The sequence below is a fragment of the Oryzias melastigma genome, linkage group LG7 (genome assembly GCF_002922805.2).
Source record: "Oryzias melastigma strain HK-1 linkage group LG7, ASM292280v2, whole genome shotgun sequence".
In the NCBI taxonomy this organism is placed as follows: Eukaryota; Metazoa; Chordata; class Actinopteri; order Beloniformes; family Adrianichthyidae; genus Oryzias; species Oryzias melastigma.
The window spans coordinates 13,533,444-13,556,711 of NC_050518.1; the positions used below are offsets into that span (position 1 = coordinate 13,533,444).

General features: G+C 38.5%; 1 protein-coding gene across 3 annotated transcripts in view; it reads right to left on the reverse strand.

Annotated features, from left to right (window-relative positions):
• Positions 1-23,268, reverse strand: part of LOC112159601 (fibulin-2) — a 26,260-nt gene that overhangs the window by 2,024 nt on the left and 968 nt on the right. The window contains exons 2-16 of one of the 3 annotated variants that reach the window (XM_024293787.2): positions 21,088-22,464; positions 15,066-15,180; positions 14,621-14,750; positions 12,667-12,847; positions 10,370-10,588; positions 9,722-9,823; positions 9,258-9,356; positions 6,639-6,770; positions 4,207-4,344; positions 2,015-2,155; positions 1,735-1,863; positions 1,236-1,361; positions 846-962; positions 645-773; positions 392-515 (exon numbers count right to left, since the gene is read on the reverse strand). In XM_024293787.2, coding sequence (XP_024149555.1) covers positions 392-515; positions 645-773; positions 846-962; positions 1,236-1,361; positions 1,735-1,863; positions 2,015-2,155; positions 4,207-4,344; positions 6,639-6,770; positions 9,258-9,356; positions 9,722-9,823; positions 10,370-10,588; positions 12,667-12,847; positions 14,621-14,750; positions 15,066-15,180; positions 21,088-22,387 — 3,182 coding nt within the window. In that variant the 5' untranslated portion in view covers positions 22,388-22,464. Of the gene's footprint in view, positions 1-387; positions 516-644; positions 774-845; positions 963-1,235; positions 1,362-1,734; positions 1,864-2,014; positions 2,156-4,206; positions 4,345-6,638; positions 6,771-9,257; positions 9,357-9,721; positions 9,827-10,369; positions 10,589-12,666; positions 12,848-14,620; positions 14,751-15,065; positions 15,181-21,087; positions 22,465-23,268 lie in introns of those variants that run through there. The other 2 variants (XM_024293786.2, XM_036212791.1) reach the window with 2 other exon arrangements.

Genomic DNA, 23,268 nt, shown 5'->3' on the forward strand with positions numbered 1-23,268 from the left:
ATTGCAACACTTTTCAAAAGTGATTTCATCAAAGGTTTAAAAAAAAACATCCTAATTAAAAAAAAAAAAAATTCTGTCAATAATTTTTTATGTGATGGCCTTAACAGGATTAATGGGCACTTTTATATTATTATTGGAAATCATACAAATAAATATCGAATTACCAAATTATATGCGTACAAATGGTTTATGTTAATTTATTATTATAATGAAATTTAGGAACAATATTTTATATTTTATATTAATGTCCCAAAGTGCATACAATTTTCATAGGAATTGAGTATAAAGCTGTAAAAATTATCCACTGAAACTGGCTGATAAATGGATACATATATGGAATTAGTCTTTTTGGACATCTATCTAATTCTGGTTTTGAAATGTTCAAACTTACGTGTCGGACACTTTGCGGTAGTTCTGAGGACAGCTTAGAGAAAGACATCGATAGCTTCCTTGAATGTTGTAGCACGTGTCGGCTAAAGAGCAGTTATGGACTCCTGTAGAACACTCATCGACGTCTGAAAAAGAAATGTAAGGTCGACAGTCAAATATAAGAATACATTAGTACAAATAAATTAAAAAAATCTGAATTAGCATGACAAGACTTTTAATAAAAGCATTTTATTAAATAAAATTTTATAAATCACCAAGGCAAGATCGTCCATTTGAAGACATGGTGTATCCATATTCAGGACAAGCGCAGCGGTAACTCCCTGGAACGTTTACGCACTTGTAGGTGCACAAAGGACCAATGCTCCGGGAACACTCATCAATATCTGGTTATCAAAGGAGATAACCTGTTAGAACGACTGTTTAAAGCGAAGTTTATGCTATTAAGCATGTCCTACCATCACAGGTGTACCCATCCTCTCGGAGGTAGTACCCCTGTCTGCAGTAGCACTGGTATGAACCATAGATGTTTGCACACTCCTGACTGCATGGGTTAGCCAGACACTCATTTACATCTGGAAATAAGAGGTAATTGCTTTATGTTTTCACTAAAATACACAAAATGCCATTATTGGGTCAATTAATATTTTAAATTCTTCTCTATTGCACTTCAAAATCCCTAAACACAGTATGCTAATGGTTATGTTAATTCTGATCTTGAATTTACACAAGTCTGATGTCTTCACAAACACACACACAACGCCATGCATATTTTCACACACAACTTGACAAAAACATGCATCAACCTGCACACACACCCATGCCGGCTGACATTAACACAAACACACCTTCACAGTTTTTGCTATCACCAGATAAGCGGAAACCAGAGGTACACGAGCATTCATAGGAGCCTGGGGTGTTCACGCAGGTCTGGGCACAAAGGCGGCCCGGGTAGCGCCAACACTCGTTTACATCTGGGAGGAAGAAGCAGAAGCATCACGTTTCGGTAAGGCCATTTCGCGTTTGCACCCATGTGTGCAAGGCAGCTATGATGTGTAAGAGTGGAAGGAAGGGAGGAGTGAAGCAAAGCAAGGACACTAAAGAGTTCAGTATTATGAGGAACACAGCACGATGGAGAGAGAAAAAGTGAGACGTGATTGGTCACCTCCTGTCCAGACCAGACAGCAGCAGCAGGAAAAAAATTAATTGCATGAGGAGACTAGAAACCAGGAAAATGGGTAGAGCACTATATAGAGTGGAAAATGTAAGAAGGGGGAAGGTGAAAACCTGCTTAAAAACATATTTTCTGTTTTTCTTCTCGCCTAACAGGAAAAATGCTTAACACACCTGTGCACATCCTCCTGAATGAGTCATACTGGTAGCCTGCCTGGCACTCGCAGCGATAGGAACCAGGTAAATTGACACACAGCTGGCCTTCTCCACACCGATGCAGGCTGCTCTCACATTCATTCACATCTACGAGAACAACACAAAACCACAGTTATCTGGGAGAAATGAAGCCGTTGTTTGAGGTTATCAAATGGAAATGACATGAACCGCTAATGAAGCAACAGCTCGTTGACCGCGATAATCGCGTGCCTCATGTGTAATAACTACAAAATCTCACCGACACATCTGGAGCCATCAGGGCTAGCATGGTAGCCGCGGCTACACGTTATCTTCCGGTTGCAGATGTAGGATCCCACTGTGTTAATACAGCTGGATCCGGGGTCACAGGGCTGGGTCAACGCGCCACACTCATCTATGTCTGGTGAGGAGAGACGGAGATGAAGATGAAGGCAGGTAAAATAGGTAGGGGTCTCCGACAAGGACCAGAGGAGCCCGGAGAATCAAAGCAACACAAGGGTGTGACAACGTGGATAGTTTCAAAGTGCCTGTATGGACCTGACATTTCTCAATTTTGCCATTTCTCACAGCATTTCTCCTTTTACAGTGGTGTCTGCTGCCCAGACGTGCCCCAGTTCCTGCCCCTGGGGGCTAATTCCACAGCATCAGTTTGTACTGGAGGAGGACAGAGGATTGGCTTTTATCCGCCTCTTTTCAGCCTCTGAAAGCAGCTTCTCTGATCTCCTGTCTGTGTGGCATTTAACCCCTCTGTTGCATGGGGTTGTTTGTGAATCTTTAGAGACCATGTTTCCTTTGCTCTGATAACACAGCTCTGCAATAAAGAGTCCAAGACAAGAAGTCTGCACATACAGTAGGTTTGTGTGCAATGCAAAAATTACTTTACACACTCTGGGGTTAAAAATAACTCAAATCGGGTTAATTTTCTAACATTTCTAAGACCCCCATCTCATTTGCATAATCCAAATTTTCCTTAAAAAATCTATTGTATATACTATGACTTGGGTTATGTCTGAATTCCTTGGTTATTCTTTATAATCTTAGTTATTTTTTACAGGAAAAAAACTGCAGAAAAAAACATACATTTGTAGGTTTAAAAGCGGTCATATCATGAAAATTCAACTTTTTGAGCTCCAAGTATATTATACTGTCCATTCCTCACTATAGACAACCCCAAAGTGGTATTTTGATCCGTTCACACAGTATTCCTCTAAAAACCTGCGCTCTCAAAAGCAGCCCCTCCCATACCCACGAAATTGAGCGAGTCCTCACGTGCTTACATCACAAGGTAAGAACCGCCCCCTCCTGAAAGAGTCTGGTCTGGCCCCAGCCTAACACAAACACTTATTCCAGGAAGCTAGTGGTGATCACCACCCACCCCTGGCTCGTGCACAGTCGTGTACTCTGATCGTCTGTGTTGTAAGCCAGTGTAGCGATGAAACGCTTATACGATTTAGTGTTCAAACTTTGTGGAGAAACTTCTGATTAGGAATCTACATTACATGATGGGATGGATCCTAAACATATCTGAGAATGGCGCAAGCAGACGGGGATATGGGGAAGACGACTGGAGAAAATGGAGCCAACTATTTCCTGGTGGGGAAAAGGAGCGTGGATTATTGAGCAAATTTAAACAGTAACACGTGAAAAGATACGGAGATTAACGTTGCTTCAAAGAGAACTGAAACGCTCAGAGATAGTGCTAATCAGAAGAATGTTCTCATCATTCCAATAAATCCTGAAATGTTCACCTGGTGTTGTATGCACTTTTTTTAACAAATTTCCCCATAAAATTAACCCATTAGTCATCACCATTCTGTCTGTCCCAAAATTTGGGGATAAACGCCTAAGGTACATAGAATTTACATCAATTTTTTAGTGTTCCAAAGGTAATACATGATCTTATATATGGATATAGTTTACTCTGAAAGACTTGAGAAAAGCCTGGTATGACCCCTTTAAGCTTCTTATCTTCAATAGTGCAAATTAGAAAAAATACAACATCACAAACCCATATCTTTATCCTCAATAGAATATTTCTCACACCTGTAATGGCTGAACCTGACCCTCCAGTATTGTCATTTTTCACTCTAAACAAATTGTTTTTTTGATAAGCATTGTCTTTGCTCAAACACTGCAAAGACAAAAATCTGTCATATCAGTAAAAATCAGTAAGATCTTTAAAAATTCATTTTTAGTCATTAAAGAGTTAAGGTTATACAGTATGTTAGTCACATTAAAAACAGAAAAAAATTATGGCTGGGTTAAAAATATGCACATCAGCAGAAACTGGCCAGTTTTTACCTCAATAATAGCATATAAGTGGTGGGTTCAACTGTATTGTGAAATGAATGCAATTAAGGAGAAAATGAAGCATGCAGCTGCCTGTGTTTTCCCTTCTAAGATGTATTATTTTAGCTCATATGCATCAAAAGTGGTTACATGTTTGCTTACCCATACAGCTTCCCTGTGCGTCCTGGGTGAATCCAACAGGACATCGAGGCTTGGAAACGCACCGGAATGATCCCTGAGTATTCACACACTCAGAGCCAACCCCACAATTATGACTTCTTTGTGCGCATTCATCAATATCTGCAACAGGGGGATACATAAACAACCCAATGAGAACTGGAGTGATATAAGGATGCTGTTTCATATTTAACCACTGGATGGCACTGTGGTTTAATGGCAAAGCACACTCTCATCTGTCATCTGAGTTCTTACAATAAAATAACTTTTTAAATCAGACAAAAAAAAAGTCTCACACAAATTCCTTGAATAACAAGTTAATTCAAATAACTGGAAGCAATAGACGTCGTGTTCCAAAAAAAGTCAAAGATCAATGCAGAATGTCCACACCACCTGTCCATGAGGGGACTTCCCCTGTCAATCAACCTCCAAACCTATCACCACCAACTGACTCAAACCTGGGGGGTAATAATAGTCTCAAAAGATTGCCAAAAGCCATCCATAAATGGGTCTCATCAACTGTTACACAAAATATTTTTTTTAGGATTTTTAGGATTCTGCCACTTAAAGCTCAGTTAGGAAGGAGAGAAGCTGGCAGCCGGCCTGCTGGATTCTAAACAGGAGACTGACTGAGCATCTTGTTTTTGACACAATCCTGGCAGAGCCGCCAAGCAGAGTGGTTGACACCCGTGAAAGGAGTAAGAAGAACCAGAAGGTTTGCTAAATGTTTGACAGTAACTTCTGTTACAGCAATGACTTCAAGAATAAATAAATAAAGAAATAAACAGACAGCTTCCAGTCGTGGATTTTTGAGACAAATTCAATTAAACAGCTGGGAGTCATGACAATTATTATGGACTCACTCTTTTTATTTACCCACTGTTGATTATATCATAGGTTTAAACTGCAAAAGTAACTAGAAAATACTTTTGCAAGTGATCCATTCACTTTGGGGATTTCTACTAAAAATAAAGACAATACAATTATGATTCAGAACCTATAAACTGTGAACTATTTTGTAAAAATATATATTTTTCAAATAATGCAATAATCTTTTAGTGTAACATTGAAAAAACTAGAATAGTTATTTCAAAATAAAATAAATATTATATCTGAGTCATTAGTTGTATCTGATGTTTTGTCACTGAAACAGCTATTTATACATAATACTGTAAGTCATATAAGGGATAAACTTGAAAAGGTTGATTTCCAAGAAGTAGAATTTGTTAAGGGTGAGTATTTTTGGTACCTTTATAGTTTCTAGAGAAATCTCTGTATGCAAAGGAAATGACAAATTGCAGATAGATAGATAGATAGATAGATTCTTCTACAAAATATGTAGATGAAAAAAATGTTTACTTGTTTTCAGCTGAAAAGCAAAGTATTCTAAAATAAAAAAAAATCCTAAAAAGTTATTGGAATAAAAATGTATACGTTACTCAATGTGTAATTAATCAAATTCTGATGTTTCCATTGGAAACCGTTTATGCAGCATCATCTTGGCATCATCTGAGCAAGTTTAGGTTTCCAAGTCAAACACTAAATCCAGCATTGAAGACTAACATCCTTACTCACATCACAGAGTTGTGTTGTAATATTTACTGCAAATAAGAAAACAGTGTTATTTTTCTTAAAAAGGGCTGTTTATGCACAATTAAAGCTTACTTATGTCCCACTTATCTAGCATTAAAACTTTTGTTAAAGTTCTAAACAACTAGAAAAGATAATAAAATAAAGTTTAAAAATAAATGTTCTATTGTCTTTTACATTTTAGTCAGTATCTAGCAGTCTAGCAGTTGTATGAAATGTGAATCTTGTCAAATCTTAATTATTGAAATAGCACAAAACGCAATTTAACCATGAAAAGACTTTAAAAAAGGCTCAACTAAAAATGTATGTAACACTTCCATATAATATATTGATTTGATGAAAGGTTGAAGGCTTATCAGTACCTATACTTTACGTCTATACCTTGGGAAAGCAGATTAACAGCGTCTGTGAGCTAAAGCCTCCATCCACAGGAGCAAATGTCTCTCAGAGCTCTGGAACTCAATCATCAAAATCCCAGCTTAGAGTCCACAACAATCGCAAGTCTCAATGGATGGGTTACTGTTACAGCTCAAAGTTGGGGGACCACCCACACATACATCAAAGAGTAACAACAATCAAATGTGAAAGAGAAAAAAAGAGTAGTAAGGGTTTTCATAATGGATATGTAGCTGTAAAAGTACATAATTACTGGATGTGAAAAATGTCTCTGACTTAAATGTCAGAGACAAAAGAGATTGTTTCATTAACAATGCACTCTTCTAACATTCTGAGCATCCAGTCATACCAACTATTCCCTCAACAGCTTTTTCACAGTGGGTGGAAGTGAGCCTCTGGGTGCTGTTTAGTGCTGATAAGGTGCACAGTACCTTCACAAACATCATTGTTGATCTGGAATCCGGGCGGACAGGTGATCAGTCTCTGACAAACATAGCTCCCTCGAGTGTTCGTGCAGCGCTCATTTAACTTGCAAGCGTTGGAGGATAAACACTCATTTACGTCTGGAGAAAAGAGTGAAGACAGATGTGTGAGTATGAGGAAGAACACATTTTAACAAAGGGTTCATTAAAGGTCAAGCACATTGTGGTCTATTTGTGACAGTAAGCAGTTCAGATTCGACTTTACTCCAAGAATGATGTTATTTATGAGGCCTTTGGGAGTAAATTAGACAAAAAAAGTTTTTTTTAAGTTGTCTCATTCAGCCCTTATTTTGAAAAGGGAGTGCATAATTATAATATGTTGGACCGTAGTTTGATGATTATTGTTATTCTCTTTCCTGATGACCAGAAAAATGGGCAACTAGATAAATCCTGTTTAAACCCCAGATTAGGGATGGGATTATTTTTGGGCGATACAATTCATTTTTATTCTATGTGTGGCTAATTTGGAAATATCTGAGTTAAAAAAAATGGGAATTATCACTATAATTTGACAATAATTATAATATTGTGTTCCATATTTATATCTGATAAGGACCAGATTATGGCAACTACCCATAAATATTAAAGAAATAACTCAACCAGGATGGGATTATAATTGCTTCTTTTATACAAGCAACAAATCAAACTACTACGATATTTAATAAATCTAATGTGACGTGTGTGTAATGTAAACATTGCTGCAAAATAATCTATTTATGATTATGAGTCTTTGTTCTACGGAAGCTGAAAACAACCTGGTCTACTTTTTTTGTTGTTTTCTTGTGATAATGAGATAATGAAGAATATATTGTAGTGTCTCTCACCTTTTCCTGCACTGATACCCCGATACTTCATCTGTTTTAAATCTCTTTATTTTGTGGTTAACAACAAAAACAACAGAAGAAAAAACTCTCCAAACGTTGTTTTTTAGTCTATTTTTTATTTATCTGTGGATCTCCGCTCCTCAAACGCCTTCGTTCCATTTCATATACCACCCCCCTCCCTTTATTCCCCTAAAACCCCCAATGATAAAACTAAGGGCCAACTAGTGTCTCTGTACGGTGCGTTCACTGAACTCTGTACATTAGAGGACCCAAACAGATCAACTCAGTATGCCATAATATACTTTTGTCATTTTTCTACAATCTTCAGCATAACAAATCAGTTTATCAGAGAAAATGTTGAAAACCAGAAGAACGAGAAAACAAATTTTGTTCTCTCGTGATAATGAGATAGTGGATCTCGTTATCACAAATTTAAAAAAAGAGTCGGGCACGCCATTTTTGTCTTCCATATTGTTCACGTCTTTGTCAACTTCTCTTTATATTCTAATAAATGTATTATTTTATATCTGAAAGGGGTTTGATATATCTGTGTTTAGTAATTTCTTTTGTTGGAGTATCCAATTATTGTCGATGCTTGAAATCAGGGGTGGAGCTACAGCAAACAGCTTTCTCCACCACCACCCCTCCCATTTTGAGTCAACATTGGCATTATTATTGATAAAGATTAAGAAATAATCAATTCAAAATTCTATAAGCATTTGTAACATCACCCCAGCTAAAATAACTACTTTTAATATTACTAACAATAATGAAACTATTTTATTATTTATTTCATATTTTCATATACAGTGGCCTGCATGACCTTTCCAAAGTCTTTGATTCCCCTTCTGCCTCCATATAAAATGGTCTGGCTCCATCACTGCTTACAACAAATCAATCAAATTTTTTATTTTAATCTAAATTATCTTTAACATGACAGGTGTGCCATGCTATCAACCCATAGCTCCATGTGACTTTGTTTATTTATGTGTTTTTGTCAGAAATAATAAAAAAATATACCTATAATGTATTCTCATATGGGTTTCTTACATAATTATGCAACATGTAAAATTTAACAAAATGGAATAACCAATCAAAAAGTTGCTAAACATCTCAACGTCTCTGTGCATGCTCTGTAGTTTGCAGCAAAAGTAAAATAATGTAAATAATGATGCTTATTATTGAAGAGTCGCAGGGGAATAAAAAAACTTTAGCTAAAAATGGAAAATAAGGAAGTAGCTGCACCACTGCACAACAGCACATCACCCAACTGTAACAACCTTTTGTGTCACTGATTATTTGCTGCTGTAAAGCTGGAGACAGAGCAGCGGTTATGGCTTGACTTCCATGTGCAGCCCGTGGGAGACAGCTCAGGGACACAGTGCAGCAGCTTGCTCTAATGGTATCACACAGTCCACCATCATTCTGACTGTAAAAACGGGTATCTCTGCCATCCAGCTGCTGAGATATTTAATGATTGTTGGGATAATCCTTCTGGTATCGACTCAGTTCAGCAAGCAAGATGAAAACTTCTCCCACAAAGGATTAGAGCTGTATCTCTGCACATCTAGAGGCGCTCGTGAGTGAAAGAGACGCATTAGTGGCAGGAAAGTCTCATCAGTTGGAGCTAAAATTCTCCAGTTGGAAAAAGAAATTGGGCCAAAAAGCTGAACTTGAGAGCCCATTACTTTCATCTGACAGGATTTACACGTGCAACCCAAGTCTGAAGCAAGTTCTTTCCCACCTTCACAGGAGCGTCCATCAGCTCTCAAGGAGAACCCAGGAGAACAGGAGCACTGTGGCCTTCCTGCCACTAGGAGGCACTGTTGCTCACAGATGTTTCCTTAAAAAAAGGATATTACAGGTCACATGATCATCGCTGGCAGTATTTATGTGTGAGACTCAACAGATTTTTGCTTTATCCCTGTGTGCTTATTTTCTTTTCCATGTTGATCCCTGAGCAGGTCACATTATATTTCCTATTTCCACAGCAGCTCCACCCTCGTGTTATGGAGACCAAATAAGGAAAACAAAATACGATCTTTCCAAAATACTCTTTTTTTTTTTACACTTTATGGAAAAAGTGAATTTGCAAAAATAACCTGCTAATTTAATCTTTTAAATGCATTACAAAAATCTTTCCCATTCTAAAAGAAGGCCTATAAATGAATGAAACGGCGTATTATGAGCTGTAACGTTAAGTCTAACCTTCACAGGGGTTGAGTGGGACAGCAGGCAAGGTGGGAGGCGGGGTGTTCTGCACCGCTGTTCTGTCCATCTCCTTTAATCTGTTCTCCTCATTCACTAAATCTGCTGGAATAAAGTCATAAGAACCAAGATGATGTGTTTTCATCAAATGATTTGAGGCTAGGGATGAAAGTTGTAAAAGTCATGTTGGTAAGACGGGAAAAAACACGGCCTGGAGACAAACATTTGGTTTTATCGGAGCGCCCTCATACTTCACTGTAATTTACGGACGGCTCCAGCGTTAGAATCCTGTTCAGACAGGCTTTTTAGGTGGAAAAAAAAGCCGCCGTTGAGTTAATTAAAACCTGGTTCTGTGCAAAGAATTGACTCTCAACTGTACTTTGATGCTTTTCCACAACTGCAGAGGTTTGAGCAGGAAAGGGATGTTAGTGTAAGAATAGAATAATTATTATTAGGCTGTATCAGGCCTTGCAGAAAGGAAGGAACTCAAACGGGACAGGAAAATAATACAGAGTGAATGTGTAGACAAATGGGGTCTTTTTGACATCTGTCGGTTGTAAATTACACATTAAAGAGCTAACGGCTTTCCTGTGTGTCTCTGGAAATGTCATGGTGACAAAATAAGATTGGTGTTTTGTTTTTTTTTACCTTGTACACACGTGACGCCGTCCTCTTGCAGCACGTACCCCGGGAAGCACTCGCACCGATAAGAGCCCGGCGTGTTGACGCATCTGTGGTGGCAGATGCTGCCCTCGTATATCAGACACTCATCCATGTCCTCAACCTCAACAGGGCCTTCCACGCCGTTTTCCCCATCGCCGTCCTCACCGATGGAGAAGGCTTCTCTAGGAAACAGGCCATCTGACACTAAAACACAAGGGTGATTAATGCTAGTGTAGCCTTTGTCCATATTGGAAAATAGTAACTTTTGAATATATTGTGAGAAGATGTCTTTATTTAAAAATCTGAAACAATAAGGATGATTTGTTGCCTGTTCTCAAGTGGGCCTCAAAACAAACCATTAATAACAGTAAAACTCTGGCAAATGTCTTTTTCATTACGCATCGATCACTGTCTTTTTTGCAAAAGATGTGCGTTGTATGCAAATTACACACTGCTGCCATTTGGGAGGACAAATTGGTAAAATCCCAGCAGCCAAATTGAATTAGTGTAAAATAAAAACCTTCCAACAACACAGTGGTTGACTGGAAAAGAAATGAATGGAGTGTTCAGCAGGCAGGCTGACACTAGATCACTTAGAGTTACTGTACATAGTGAAAGGAGCGGTTAGGCTCATCATGTGTCAGCAGATATAATGTAGATTCAATCAATCCTACACATTCTCACTCCCAACTCGTCATTTTAAGGCTCCCTTCACGTCACTTTTTGTCGTTTTGGGTGTCCCCAACTCCACGTTTATTGACGCACTGGCTGTTCCCATTAAGGTCCCCAACCCTCAGGACGCGGTACCAGATACGGAACCGGTACCAGGTTATGGTTAAGGTTAGGCAGAGGAAAATAGGCTACTCAACCAAAGTAGAGTGGCGGTGCACACTCCATGATCATCCCTGATTCCCGTGGGAGCAAACCTTTCCCCAGCCATCCCTGATTCCAAATGTCACACACCTGTGTGCACAAAAAATTGGGCTCTGACGTCCCTGGACAAGATGTAGTGCCAACATAGGCTTTTCTGAGTGCCTTTTGTATGTCTCTGTGCAGGTAAATTAGTCTTAGAAATAAGCACATTTGTTTTCATTTTCATTTTTAATTTTCTTATTGTTCTTTCTTCCTTCTAGGTTTCCAGGAGGAAGGTACGCTTTAATCCGTTCAGCTTCAAGTAAGTATTCTGTTTTCACGGTAGCAACATTTCAGACTGTTTTGTCCTTCATCAGGCTCAAGTTTATCCTTAAATTTGTTAGTATGTCCATTCACATGAATCTGAGTGTTTTGAAATAGGGTACCTGTACCGGTCAACGTCCTGAGGGTTGGGGACCCCTGATTAGTGTATGCATTTTTTCCCCGTCTGTGGCCTGGTACCAAGCGGCACTCGGATCGGTACCGATTTGTGGCCCGGAAGTCGGGGACCTCTGATTTAACGGTAACAGCCAGCACATCAAAAAACGACAAGTTAGGGACACCCAAAATGTCAACCATACGTCCATATATGACGAGTTGGGAGTGAGAATGTATTAATCAATAAGTTGATCAATTCCCTGACTCTGATCCCAACCAATATTTAATCTGTATTATGGGATTACACATATCTGCATGTCATTATGTCATTCTCGACTCATTTTCACCTCAAACATTAGTAATATCACACCATTTATGCAATAATAACCAGATCTGACAACTTCCTTAAACCTTCCACCACAGCTGTTCTGGTTCATCTCCTATTATTTGGTCACATCTACTTTTAATAACTACCTCCATTTTTTGTCTCCCTCATAAGTCCATCTATCCATTTTTAAATCAGCTTTATCCCAGAGCGCCCAGAGAAAACCCACACATGCACTGAGAAAACCGCTAACCGCACACAGAGAGGTCCCAGCTGGGATTTGAGCCACCATGCAGCTCCATAAGCCCATACATAAGCTTGAATTAGTTCAAAACTCTGCTGCCCAGATCCTTTTCCAACCCCCCTTCAACGATCACATCACTCTCTGATCTCCTCTATCTCTATCAAACCTCCCACACTCTAAGATCATATCTAAGTCTTGTCGTCTTCACTCCATAAGCTCATCTTTCCACCATGGGCTCAAGAGCATTCTGCTGATCTGCTCCTCACCTCTGGAACTGTCCACTACTGCCCTGTCAACTTTTAATAACATTGCAACTTATTCCTTGTTTGTATTTACAATAACTATTAAATCTGTAAGATGACACTGAGTGCCTTGAAAAGCATCTAAATGAAATGTATTATTATCCACATTCTGTACAAATACCTTTTCTTGGAGCTGGAGTTGTGTCCAGAGCAGGTCTCTCTCTGATCGTGGGTTTAATCTCCTTCCCCTCACAGCAGGTTAGAAAGACGCGTTGGCAGAGGTAACCCAGGGAGTGGTGGGCTTCACACGCATGCCCCTCTCTGCGGAACTGCAGCCCAAGAGAGCAGCAGCCACAGCAGTCCTGCATTCGCAAAATCAGCCTTTTAGCAAGTAACGAAGGGGCTTCTTTGCTTAGAAAAACCAAAACAAAAAAATTGGTAACTCTTCCTTATACAGTACATACACACACATACAAGGTACTTTATTTGTACTCACCTTGTTATTTCACGTGGTATGCACCACAAAAGACACATTAACACAACATGCAACTACCCAGTAGGTACTACGTAAAAATCCAGTGTGTACTGCATAAATACCCAGTAGGTACCACATAAGTATGAACCAAAGAGTACCCCATAAATACACAGCAAGTACCATGTAAGTATAGAGTAGGTACAAAAAAGTACCATATATGTACCCAGATGGTCCCATTAAAAGTACTATGTAAATACACTGTAAGTACTCAGTAGGTACAAAAAAGTAAAGTGTAAATACCACTTAAATACCTTTTAAATACTGTAAAAGAACGGGTTATGGATAAGTTTTTACTTACTTTAGCTAATAGCTAGTATAACATTTTTTGATGATTAGTTAATTTTTATTTTTGTGGTCCAATGATTTTACCTCCTGGTAGCAATATGGATTAATGACATTAATAAGTGAGTAAGAAGAAATTTAGATGGTTCTTTAACAAAAATTGAAAGTAAATTGGTCTAATTTAATAGGGATTATTTTCACAAAGTGATTTTAAAAACGGGTAGACATATAGTGCAGAAAAATGACAATTAAGTTAAAAAAACAAACAAAGAAGAGTGGGTTTGAGATACTGTGGCCAAACTGCATCCTATTTTCTTGAAGGGTGACTGAAAAGAGCTAAAGGTAAAAGAATGACATTATTTTTTGCTGTAATGACTTGTGGCATCCAGAAATTTAAATTAAATTGAAATTGTTTTCTGCTTCTGCTTAACTCAGCTCTGCTAAATGTCCAATAAGTTTTGTGTTATCATTTCATGTTAATGTTTAGTAAAAAATGACTCAAGTCTTACAGTCACAATAACTTCATACTTCTGTAAATTAGTAGTTTATAAATGTGTGGGTACAAATCCATCAATGGCATTTTTTCTGTTTTAGTCCTGCATAAATCATACAGAACTTAAAAAATCTTGTTTTCTGTTAAGGGAATTCATCTCTAATCTGTTGCTTATCTTATCTAATTTCCTACAAAGTATGACCCTTTAATGAGCTAATATAGTCTTTTTCCTGCAAAGGTTATAGCTAAAAGTTCTGCTACTGAAACATTGTTCAACATTTAGTCATCTTTCTTTGAGCGCAGCCTTTTCTGCCGATCAGCTAATTAGAAAGAGCTGAAAGCACGGGGCAACAGGAAACTGCAACACACTGCACTTCAACATGTAGAGCAGGAACTACCGGGGAACCTCGGAAAGTCAATATTCAACAGCTGTGCTTCATCAAAGTGTCCATAATGACTTCAAGGCTCAGAAGTGGCTCTTAAAAGATGAGTTCTTTCAACACAGGTCAGATGAATGACTTTGGAAATCTGGCCAAACACTTACAACTCCCAGTCAGTTACTGGAAACTCATATCGTCAGATATAATGATGCAATGACATTTTTATGCCACAGCTGCTGTTTTGACTGGGTTTTCAATCAGCTGTCAGTCAGTTTTCTATAAATTTATGAAGGCTTGAAAAATGAGGACATAAAAATATTTCAAGGACTGCAGGATTTCTTCATATTTAATCCATTAACCAATAAGATTACATAATATTAATTTGAGGTGCAGCATGCAAAAGGCCAACAGCGTAAGCCCTTTGGCTCTGTCTCCCAGTACTTGCCTTGTAGGAATGGATTCCACATTTGGTGCTGGCACCATCCTTACACGTTCTTCCTGCCCGGGCTGCGTTTATTCCAGCCGAGCACTGCGCTTCCCTCAGGAAGCCGAGGCAGCACTGTTGTTGGGCAGTCCTGACAGAAAAAGGCTCACATGAGAAACGACCGTACAAGTGTCTGGACCACAACTGAAACAAGGGTTGCCATGGAGCCCAACCAAATGTGTTCTCAGATTTCTAGGAATTTAATTAAAAAGAGAAATTGAAATGGTAATCTTTTTTTTTTTTTTTTTGGTCAAAGTTCTGAAGAAAACTAAACAAAAGTATAAAGCATTGAATACGTCAAGAAAACATCTCAGTGGAAGAAAACGTCCTTATCTGTGGGCTTTGAGTCCAATTACTGCTCTTTTTTTAAGCGTTCCAGTAAATGAAGGTTACATAACAGGCTCACCAGCAAATGGACTGCCTGTCTTTTGTAGGTGGCTCCATGTTGTTGCAGTGCCCATTAGCTGAAGCCCATTTTTCACCAGTCTCACAGCAGGTCTTCATCAGCTCCTTGGCAGACACTAACAAAATACAAACACCCAGACCTAAAATTAACTCTTCTTAGTGCAGCTTCAGGGAAACCATTTAACATATAGAGGTATAAATGACTGAAGAGTAAAACCTTCTAATGAAATATATATGCTGACAGTTATTTTTTTTTTTTATTGACCTCAAAGTAAAGTGAGTTTGTTTTTGCTGACTAAAGTTTAAAGTCAATTTAACTGACAAGTATGAACCTAACGATCATTTTTTTTTCAACATTTTTGTCATATTTCAAGTGCAATCATGTCAGAAGCATAACAGTATTTAATTTAAAGTCCAACTCTGGTCATCTTTAAATCTATTGTAAAGGCATCCCCAGTGGTATTTTAATTATAATTATACTGTTTACAGCCAAAATAATAATACTAAAAAAAACTTGTGTCATTTTCTAGAATGTAGTTTCAGTAGTTCATTAGAAAATTGCCTCTGACGGTAAGCCCGTCCCCATTTCCCATCATCCATCTGTTAACTCCTGCTAGCTTACAACCCCAATCTAACGTTACCAGGAATGGATGGAGTGGAGCAGGATGCTGGTGCCCCGCTGACTGTCACAAAAACAATCTTTTTTAAACTCAATTTTTAAATCAGCTCCTGATTCACAAAATTTGAAAAGCAAAATTCTAATTTTAATCTTAATTTTCTTTCTGTATTTCCACCTCCAGGAGAAATTTGCAACAAGAACACGTTAAAAACACAACGTTCATAGGAGTAGGTCTTTAAAGATTACATGCAAGAGGATCACAATCATATTTACATATTTATTAAACAGAATTTGACTGATAGTCTACCAGAGTACAAACTTAAATTTAATTATTGAGTTTTTTTTCTTCTTTTGCTTTACTTGGATATATTTCATGGAGCCCCGAAAACATGTGTCAAAATCAAGGCCCGGCCCACCGGGTAATTCTCTGCAGATCATTTTATTTTATTGTTATTAATGGTCCGATTTTATCTTGCGGTTGTTTCTAACTTATATTGATGAAATATATTTTTATGGAGAGTAAAATATTGAAAGTTATTTAAGATTTAAGTTGATTTATTCTGTAATAATATTCCTGCCTTTTTATTTTTCATAGTTATGTTAAAAATTTTGCTTAGAGTGTTCAATAAATGTTTGTCCTGTTCGGCCTATGACCTAAGGTGTGTTTTGGATTTTGGCCCCCCTTTATGATTGAGTTTGACACCTCACTCCAAGTTAAAAAACATTTTTTTTTTTTTTTTTAGAAAAAACGTTTTTTTTACTTTGATGTCCCTTTAGGGGCATCTATAATATTTGCTAGAAAAACATGGAAAGTGACCTAAAATCGCTCTATATTACTTCTTCTATCATGAGAAAAATGTCTTAAGAACATGTTAAAAACACCAAAAACATGATTTTCATTGGAGTCGGTCTTTAAAGTCCAACGTGGAGAAAAACAACTTAAAAATGTGTTCCTTCAATCACAAGACGACAGTGCATTCCACAGCTGATTTGTAGCCCCTGCTTTACCTACAAGACAACTCATAACATTGATGTCTTTTCTGCCAATTAGTCTACTCAGTTACAAAAAGGGGAAAAAACATCTAACATTTTCAACTAAGCCAAGAAAAGTTGCTTTAATTGCAAATAATTGTGTTTTTTTAAATGAAAAATAAATCTGTTATCAGAACAATGTTAACGTCTGTTTAAATCAGATCTGTTAAGAGCCAAAATCCAGAGGATTTGTGGAGCAAACGTCAACATACTGAGTTATGATGTTAGTATGACACCAGGGAAGATGGGTAGAGCTGCTCAGCCCTCTCAAAGCTTTAATTAGTCCCTCGCAGCGTGGTGAGCCGCGATGTAAGCTTTAAAAGAGGGCAGAGGTCATGAGGAGGAAAAACATCCCACTGAGTACTACAGAGATTTCATTAAACACTGATGTGCTTTAGCTTCAACGTTCACTTCTTTTCGTTGCAACTAGCACACTTACATAACAAGACATGACGTGCTTAATTTAAAGGCTTAGAAAAAAGGAAATCTACCTTCTAAGACAGAACAGCTTTGATGCAAAACTACAACCTCTGTTCCAGCTGTGCAGTTAAACAAGCTCCTTTGAACCTGCGACAAAGTATATTAAAGACAGCGGACATAATTACTCATCATCATTTTTTTGGCTCCCCTTCGTTTTCTCCTGAGGGCGAATCAGCTCACTCACAAATTAGCTCCCCAAAAGCTTCATATTTACAGTGCCAGTGTTTGGTTTGCCAGGTGGATTATGTTTCACAGAAAGGAGAAAAACAATGACAAAGTATTTCAGGACGGTTACGTCAAACTCAACCAGGTCTCCCCCCTCTCTGACTGTGATGGACCTTATAATTAAGCCCGTCTAGAAATGGATCCAATCCAGTTGCGTAAAAACTCTGAGTCATTGTACTTCTACTGGAGAGATCCACAATGTGCACATGAAAGATGGTAGAGAGGGGAATACTGCGCTGCAGGTCTGTTATTACACAGAGTAACACTGAGGTTAGATACTTTCCTGAAATTGCGCAATATAACTAAAACAACAAAAACTATTTCTGTAAAGATTCATAAAGCCTCCAAAATTGTCAGCTTTGATTAGGATTTGGCAGTGGTTGAAAACGGGACAAATTGATCTTCTGTTTCATCATTTTTTGAGACCTTCCTACCTTGAGCACTTTCAGAAATTGAGTCCCTTTTATCAACCCCATGGTCGCTTAAGAACAGCTGGCTGTGACATAACAGGGAGGACTCAGGCATGACATAATTTCCAAAACAATCAATTTCAATCTAAGATATTAGTCGCTTTTTCATTAATTTACCCAGTATTTCCAGCCAATAGCTATGAGATCAACCTTTTTCCCCTTCTTCGAGATGTTAAAAGTCCTGCAGGCTCACCAGTTTTAAAAAGTTCAAAAAATGTCAATAAAGGCGTAAAAAAATTCAAACTGTTAATGCTCAAACCTATGTCCTCTACATCCACATTAAAATGTTCTCTTTTTCGTATTTCCTTTTACCATTGACATAAAATAAATGCTTTAAATATATTCCACAACATGCCTCTGTTAAAGACGGAGAGTTTTTCACTCTCCAGTAACTTGAACCTGCACCCCGCAGTCTTATTATGCCAAATATACCCCGGGGAGGGTTCGCCACCAAGAACATGGGAAAACTGCCAATTCCTGCCTCAGGAAATCTATCCAAATTCTGGTTTTTACTAAAAAAAACACAAAGTTTCCAGAAAAAAATAAATGATATTCCTTATAGTAGTTATTTTCAATAAGAAAAAATCATTAAAACCTTAGAATTTGCAGAAGAAAGTTGCTGCATGTCGTTAAACCTCTGGCAGCCCTTGTGTAAGCAGGATGATCAGTGAGTCTTTTAATTTGACTGTGGTCGCTCTTTATGAGTGGTTTTTGCATGTGGAGAAGTTTTTCCCTTTTTATGATCTATATGCACGCTGCTGCCTCACATGTGCGTTGGGTTTGTTTTCAAACGGGAAGGACTGCAAGTGACCAATTTTTACAGCGGCGCTACAGTAGGAATGAAGTCGTGCACGGCCAGCTCTGGAATTCACCCTCTTGTTTCATCTGAGAGAAAATTATACATTTGCTCAGCCCACTCCCACATGCACATGTTGCAACTGCTCCTTTTTTTAAATAAAAAGTGCTTCTGTTTATTTCCCCTAATCTCTGATTATTTTTTATTATTTATTTGTGCCTTCGGAGTTTCACATTTATGAAGTGTATTCACTGAGGTGGTTGATAATGTTGAAAAGTGGGTGGTGTGATTTGGATGATTGTGAGCAGATTGGGAAACCTGCGGCCTCATGGGAGATTTGTAATCACCCGGACTCATGAGGGAAAAGGGAGAGGCAATCGACAGATAACAGTGGTCTCATTCAGCACATGGGTATTATGCTGCCCCGCAGGTACAGCCCCCAAGAAATCCTATATCAGGTCATCGCGGGATCGGAAAGCCTAAACAATCCCATCCCCCCTCGGAGGACAAACAAAAAAAAGAAAAAACTGCAAATGAGCAGGAGCTAAAAGGACAGATCTCGGAGGGTGCTCCACCAAAATCAACTCATTTCTGTTTGTATAAAAAGAGCCTGTGTGCTTGTTATTCATACTTTCCCCTTTCCTGTCTAAATAACTTTGACATCCTCCTCTAAAAGCATTGAAAACAGGCATCAGTCACGGCTCTTATCAGCCGGCTTTTTCCTGTTTGTGCTTTAAAATGACACTACTCTGGAAGTCCTGTTAAAGTCCAGAGCAATGTTCAATGTCATCCTGCAGATTCCCGACCACTCACTTTCACAAAATTAGCTCTGAATTCAAAATAAAACTGATTTTAAACTTAAAAACTTAATTCACAAAGATCTTCATTCCTGTTGACTTTTGTTTTTTTTTCCCCAAATATGTTCTGTAGCTTTAATTCTAAAAGTGTACTTTTTTGTGCAATAGGCTGCCATACAAATACCTCATTCAGCTTACTCTGTACATACCTATAGGGGATGGGTGCTAAAAGTAGAGAAAAGTCTTAACAGGTCTCAACAAAAGGTGAGTGTGGTAAAGCAACTTCACTACTTCTCTAGAAAAAACTAAATTCATCTGAATTTTTAAGACAGCTTCTTTACTCGTGTCTCTGGAGTTCCTGTACTAATAAAAATCAATGCATTATTTGAGGTAACCCAAGAATTGTTCAATATAATGTTAAAAAGTTTGTCAGCAACAAATCCATAAACCAAACTAAATCATGTAAGGTTTAAACTTTTTTATGAAAGGAAATCTCTGATTTTATCATACAAAAATGTAAGCAACAGGAAGTTGCTTATTTTCAAAATAAACCTTCTCGTTGCTTTTGGTTTTCTCCCGTTGTAGTCAGCTTTTATAATTATTTACACTGAATAAAAGAAAACAAAATGCCTTGATCCGGGTCTCAAACTATCGCTTTAATTTCTCTATTTTTTTCCTGAAATTTAACCCTTTAACTGCCAGCTCAACCGTTTGGTAAATTTAGAAAACGTGTTTAAAAATAAAAAATATAAAGATTGCGTGTGTTACTCCAAGGCAATAACCAGCAGCAAAAAAACTTTTTTAAGTTGATTTTTTTTCTTTTATGTGTAGCTAAAGGGTTAAAAATTACAGTTATTCCGATTAGCTTGAAAATTGAAATACAGTAAACAGTCACATAGATGTCAAAAACGGTTTGATTCAACCACTTTAGCCTTTAGAGCTGTGAAGTTTTAAACTAATTAGATAATCAAACAACTCAATAAAGAAGTAGTAGCTTATGATGTGCTATGAAAACATCCTCATCATCATCTGGAATACTCTGGTTTAAAGTGTATTTTTCATTAATGTCCAAACATCCTAACTTATATGGTGAAGTGAGGGATCGGGGCGGGGATGACCAGTTGAGTTTAGTCTGTTAGTTTAGTTTAATTATTGTTTATATTTTATGACAGACTTTCTGCTTTGTACATTTACTGGTATGAAGCCCAATGAGACAATTGCTTCCTGATATTAGGCTATATAAATAAAATTAAATTAAATTGAATCTGCAGGTTTGTCTTGATTCAGATTGTGCTACCAAAAATTAATTTCTTCATTGAGCAAATGAATAGAACTGTTTTTGGCTAATGTCCACCTCTGGTTACGGCATAGAAATGCTATTTTAGTAAAACATACATTTCATGAACGATTGTTCTTTTGTTTTTCTGGATTCCATCTTGAACTGATTGTGAACCCTTCAGGAAGTGAGAGATGTACTAGATGGGAGTATATAACATGTATTTGATCAGAATCAAGAACTTTTCCTTTATATTTTGTCTCTATTCAGAGATGTCACACACTACTCACAGCTGGAAGCACTGAGGGTTAAAGTAAAGGTTACTCACGTTTGGAGAGTTCTGCTCCTGATGAGCGGTGGTGGGCAATGAAGGTTTGAGGGTCCTCACTCATTCTGATTGGAGCTCTTTCGGTGGAACCGAACTGAATTGTGGGCCGTGAACCCTGACTGTCAGGCATGTGGTAGGGCTTTTCTGACACTTTTTCTTGTCTGGGCGGGACGGCAGGATGGAGACGACCACGGTTAGAGCTACTCTGACCACGATTGTGCTGCTCCAAGCTCCGGAGTCCTGCTCTGGTTCGGGTACCGTGTGTTGAGTCGGTTGCAGTGTCCTGCATCTCACTGTTTCTTCCACTGTTGTGCCTCGTGGACCGTTCTGCAAGTTCCTGCTGTTGCCTGTGGCTCTCTGTGGACATCACTTCCTTGGTTGTGGTTGTTGGGGATGTTGATGCTCGGGTTTGATTCATGCTTTGTGAAGGTTTTTCTTCAGTGCTCCTTACTAGATTTGGTTTTCTATGAGTTTGCTTCCTCCTACCGCCATGAGAGACATTAGTAGTGTTGGACTCTGGGTAAGACAAAGGCATTGTACTTGATTCCACCAGTTGGGGCAAATTCAGAATCGTAGAAGATGTTGGTCTTCCGTGAGAATAGTCATGGTCCTCTGAGCCAACTCTGGGTGGGTCCTGTTTATACAGCGGCAGAGTGTTTCCCTGTCCAAGCTTGGAAAATGGCTCCACAAGACTTTTTTGTGAAGTGCCATGCCCACCGCTTATGTCTCTGAATGGACTGGTGTTCTCAGCAGTCGTCGCCCCTATAGACTTATCAGCACTGTGTAAGTCACAGTCAGGGATGGGTGAGCACATTATCCTGCCCCCTTCATTTGGACAATGGCAAACTTGGCAATGGTCGACCCGGAAAGAGCGTCCTGCCTCGTATTTCTTGTTGCCGTGGGTACAGCCAATCTGCCCACACTCAGGGCATCCATCTGCAAATTGTAAAACATCAATGCAGTTGGGGGGAATTTCGGGACACGGAATGAAATGACAGCTTATCTTCCCTCCTCCCTGAGGACAGGAGCATTCCGTGCTTCCGAAATCCACAAAATAGGATTCTCCCTCTGGGACTTTCCCGTTTTGAAAGCCGGCTTGGGCGCAGTCGTAGTACTGGTACCCTTCGCAGACGCATCCCCTCTCTTTGCATTCGGGGCAACAGGCACCTGTCTCTAAGACGGTTTCGATGCAGTTCTGCAGAACAGGACAGTCCACGCCTGAGCAGTCTTTCTGGCTTGCACAGACGTCCACAGATAAAACCACAAACCAGAAAAACAATGAACACTTCTGAATCGTCATTTTGCTGACAAAAAAAGCTCTTCACAGGTCTTGATTCATTAGTTTCCAGGTTGGAAGGAATTTTGCATTCTTTTTGCCTGTGAAAGTGAACAGGAATTAGTCATGTGTTTACAGTTCACACTGGAACAAATTAGGGTCGTATTCTGTGGTTTGTGTTATAACCTGTTTCAAAGCATATTCGGTTTCAACCTAATTACCTATCTGCGTCCGTTTTATCACCTGCGGAATGTGTATTTTTCTAAGCCGTTCGCTGTAACACGGCGTAGCAGGAAGGATGTGGTTTTCGTTTGATTTCACACAGAAATTTGCCAGGAAAGCTTAACGGAGGAAATGTGCAATAATGACCCAACACGGTTTTCAGCTGCAACAAAGATGCTGCTATTATCATGCCGCACATAATGAGCCTGCCACATGAAAACACTGGATGTTTTGTAAAGAATGCAGCTTTTCTGACGTTAGTGGTGTGAAAGAAAATATATCCTAAATAAGCCATCTGCATCCTTGGAGTTTGCAAACTGGTGGAGCAAAAACTGTTTTGGCAAACTGCAACTGTTCGCGCTGGCAGAGATTCAATATTGTGATTGAATTCGGTGAGCTTAAGAGCTTTTCTTCATCTGGAGAAGACAAACTGGAACAAAATATGTTTTCTTCTAATTCAAAATCATCAGATGGAGTTATGGTTAACATCACCAAAGTTATGCTCTTGAAAAACTTTTCCACCTTAAAGGTTATTTTTTTTTCCCCACAGAAGCAACCTTCTAAGTAAAATTCCTGTGCATATTTCAAGTTATCTATCAAATATCAGCGAAATGTGAAACACATTTGCTTAAAATATTCAGATTAGGTCACCATAGGGTCCATCAAGATACAATTGATATATC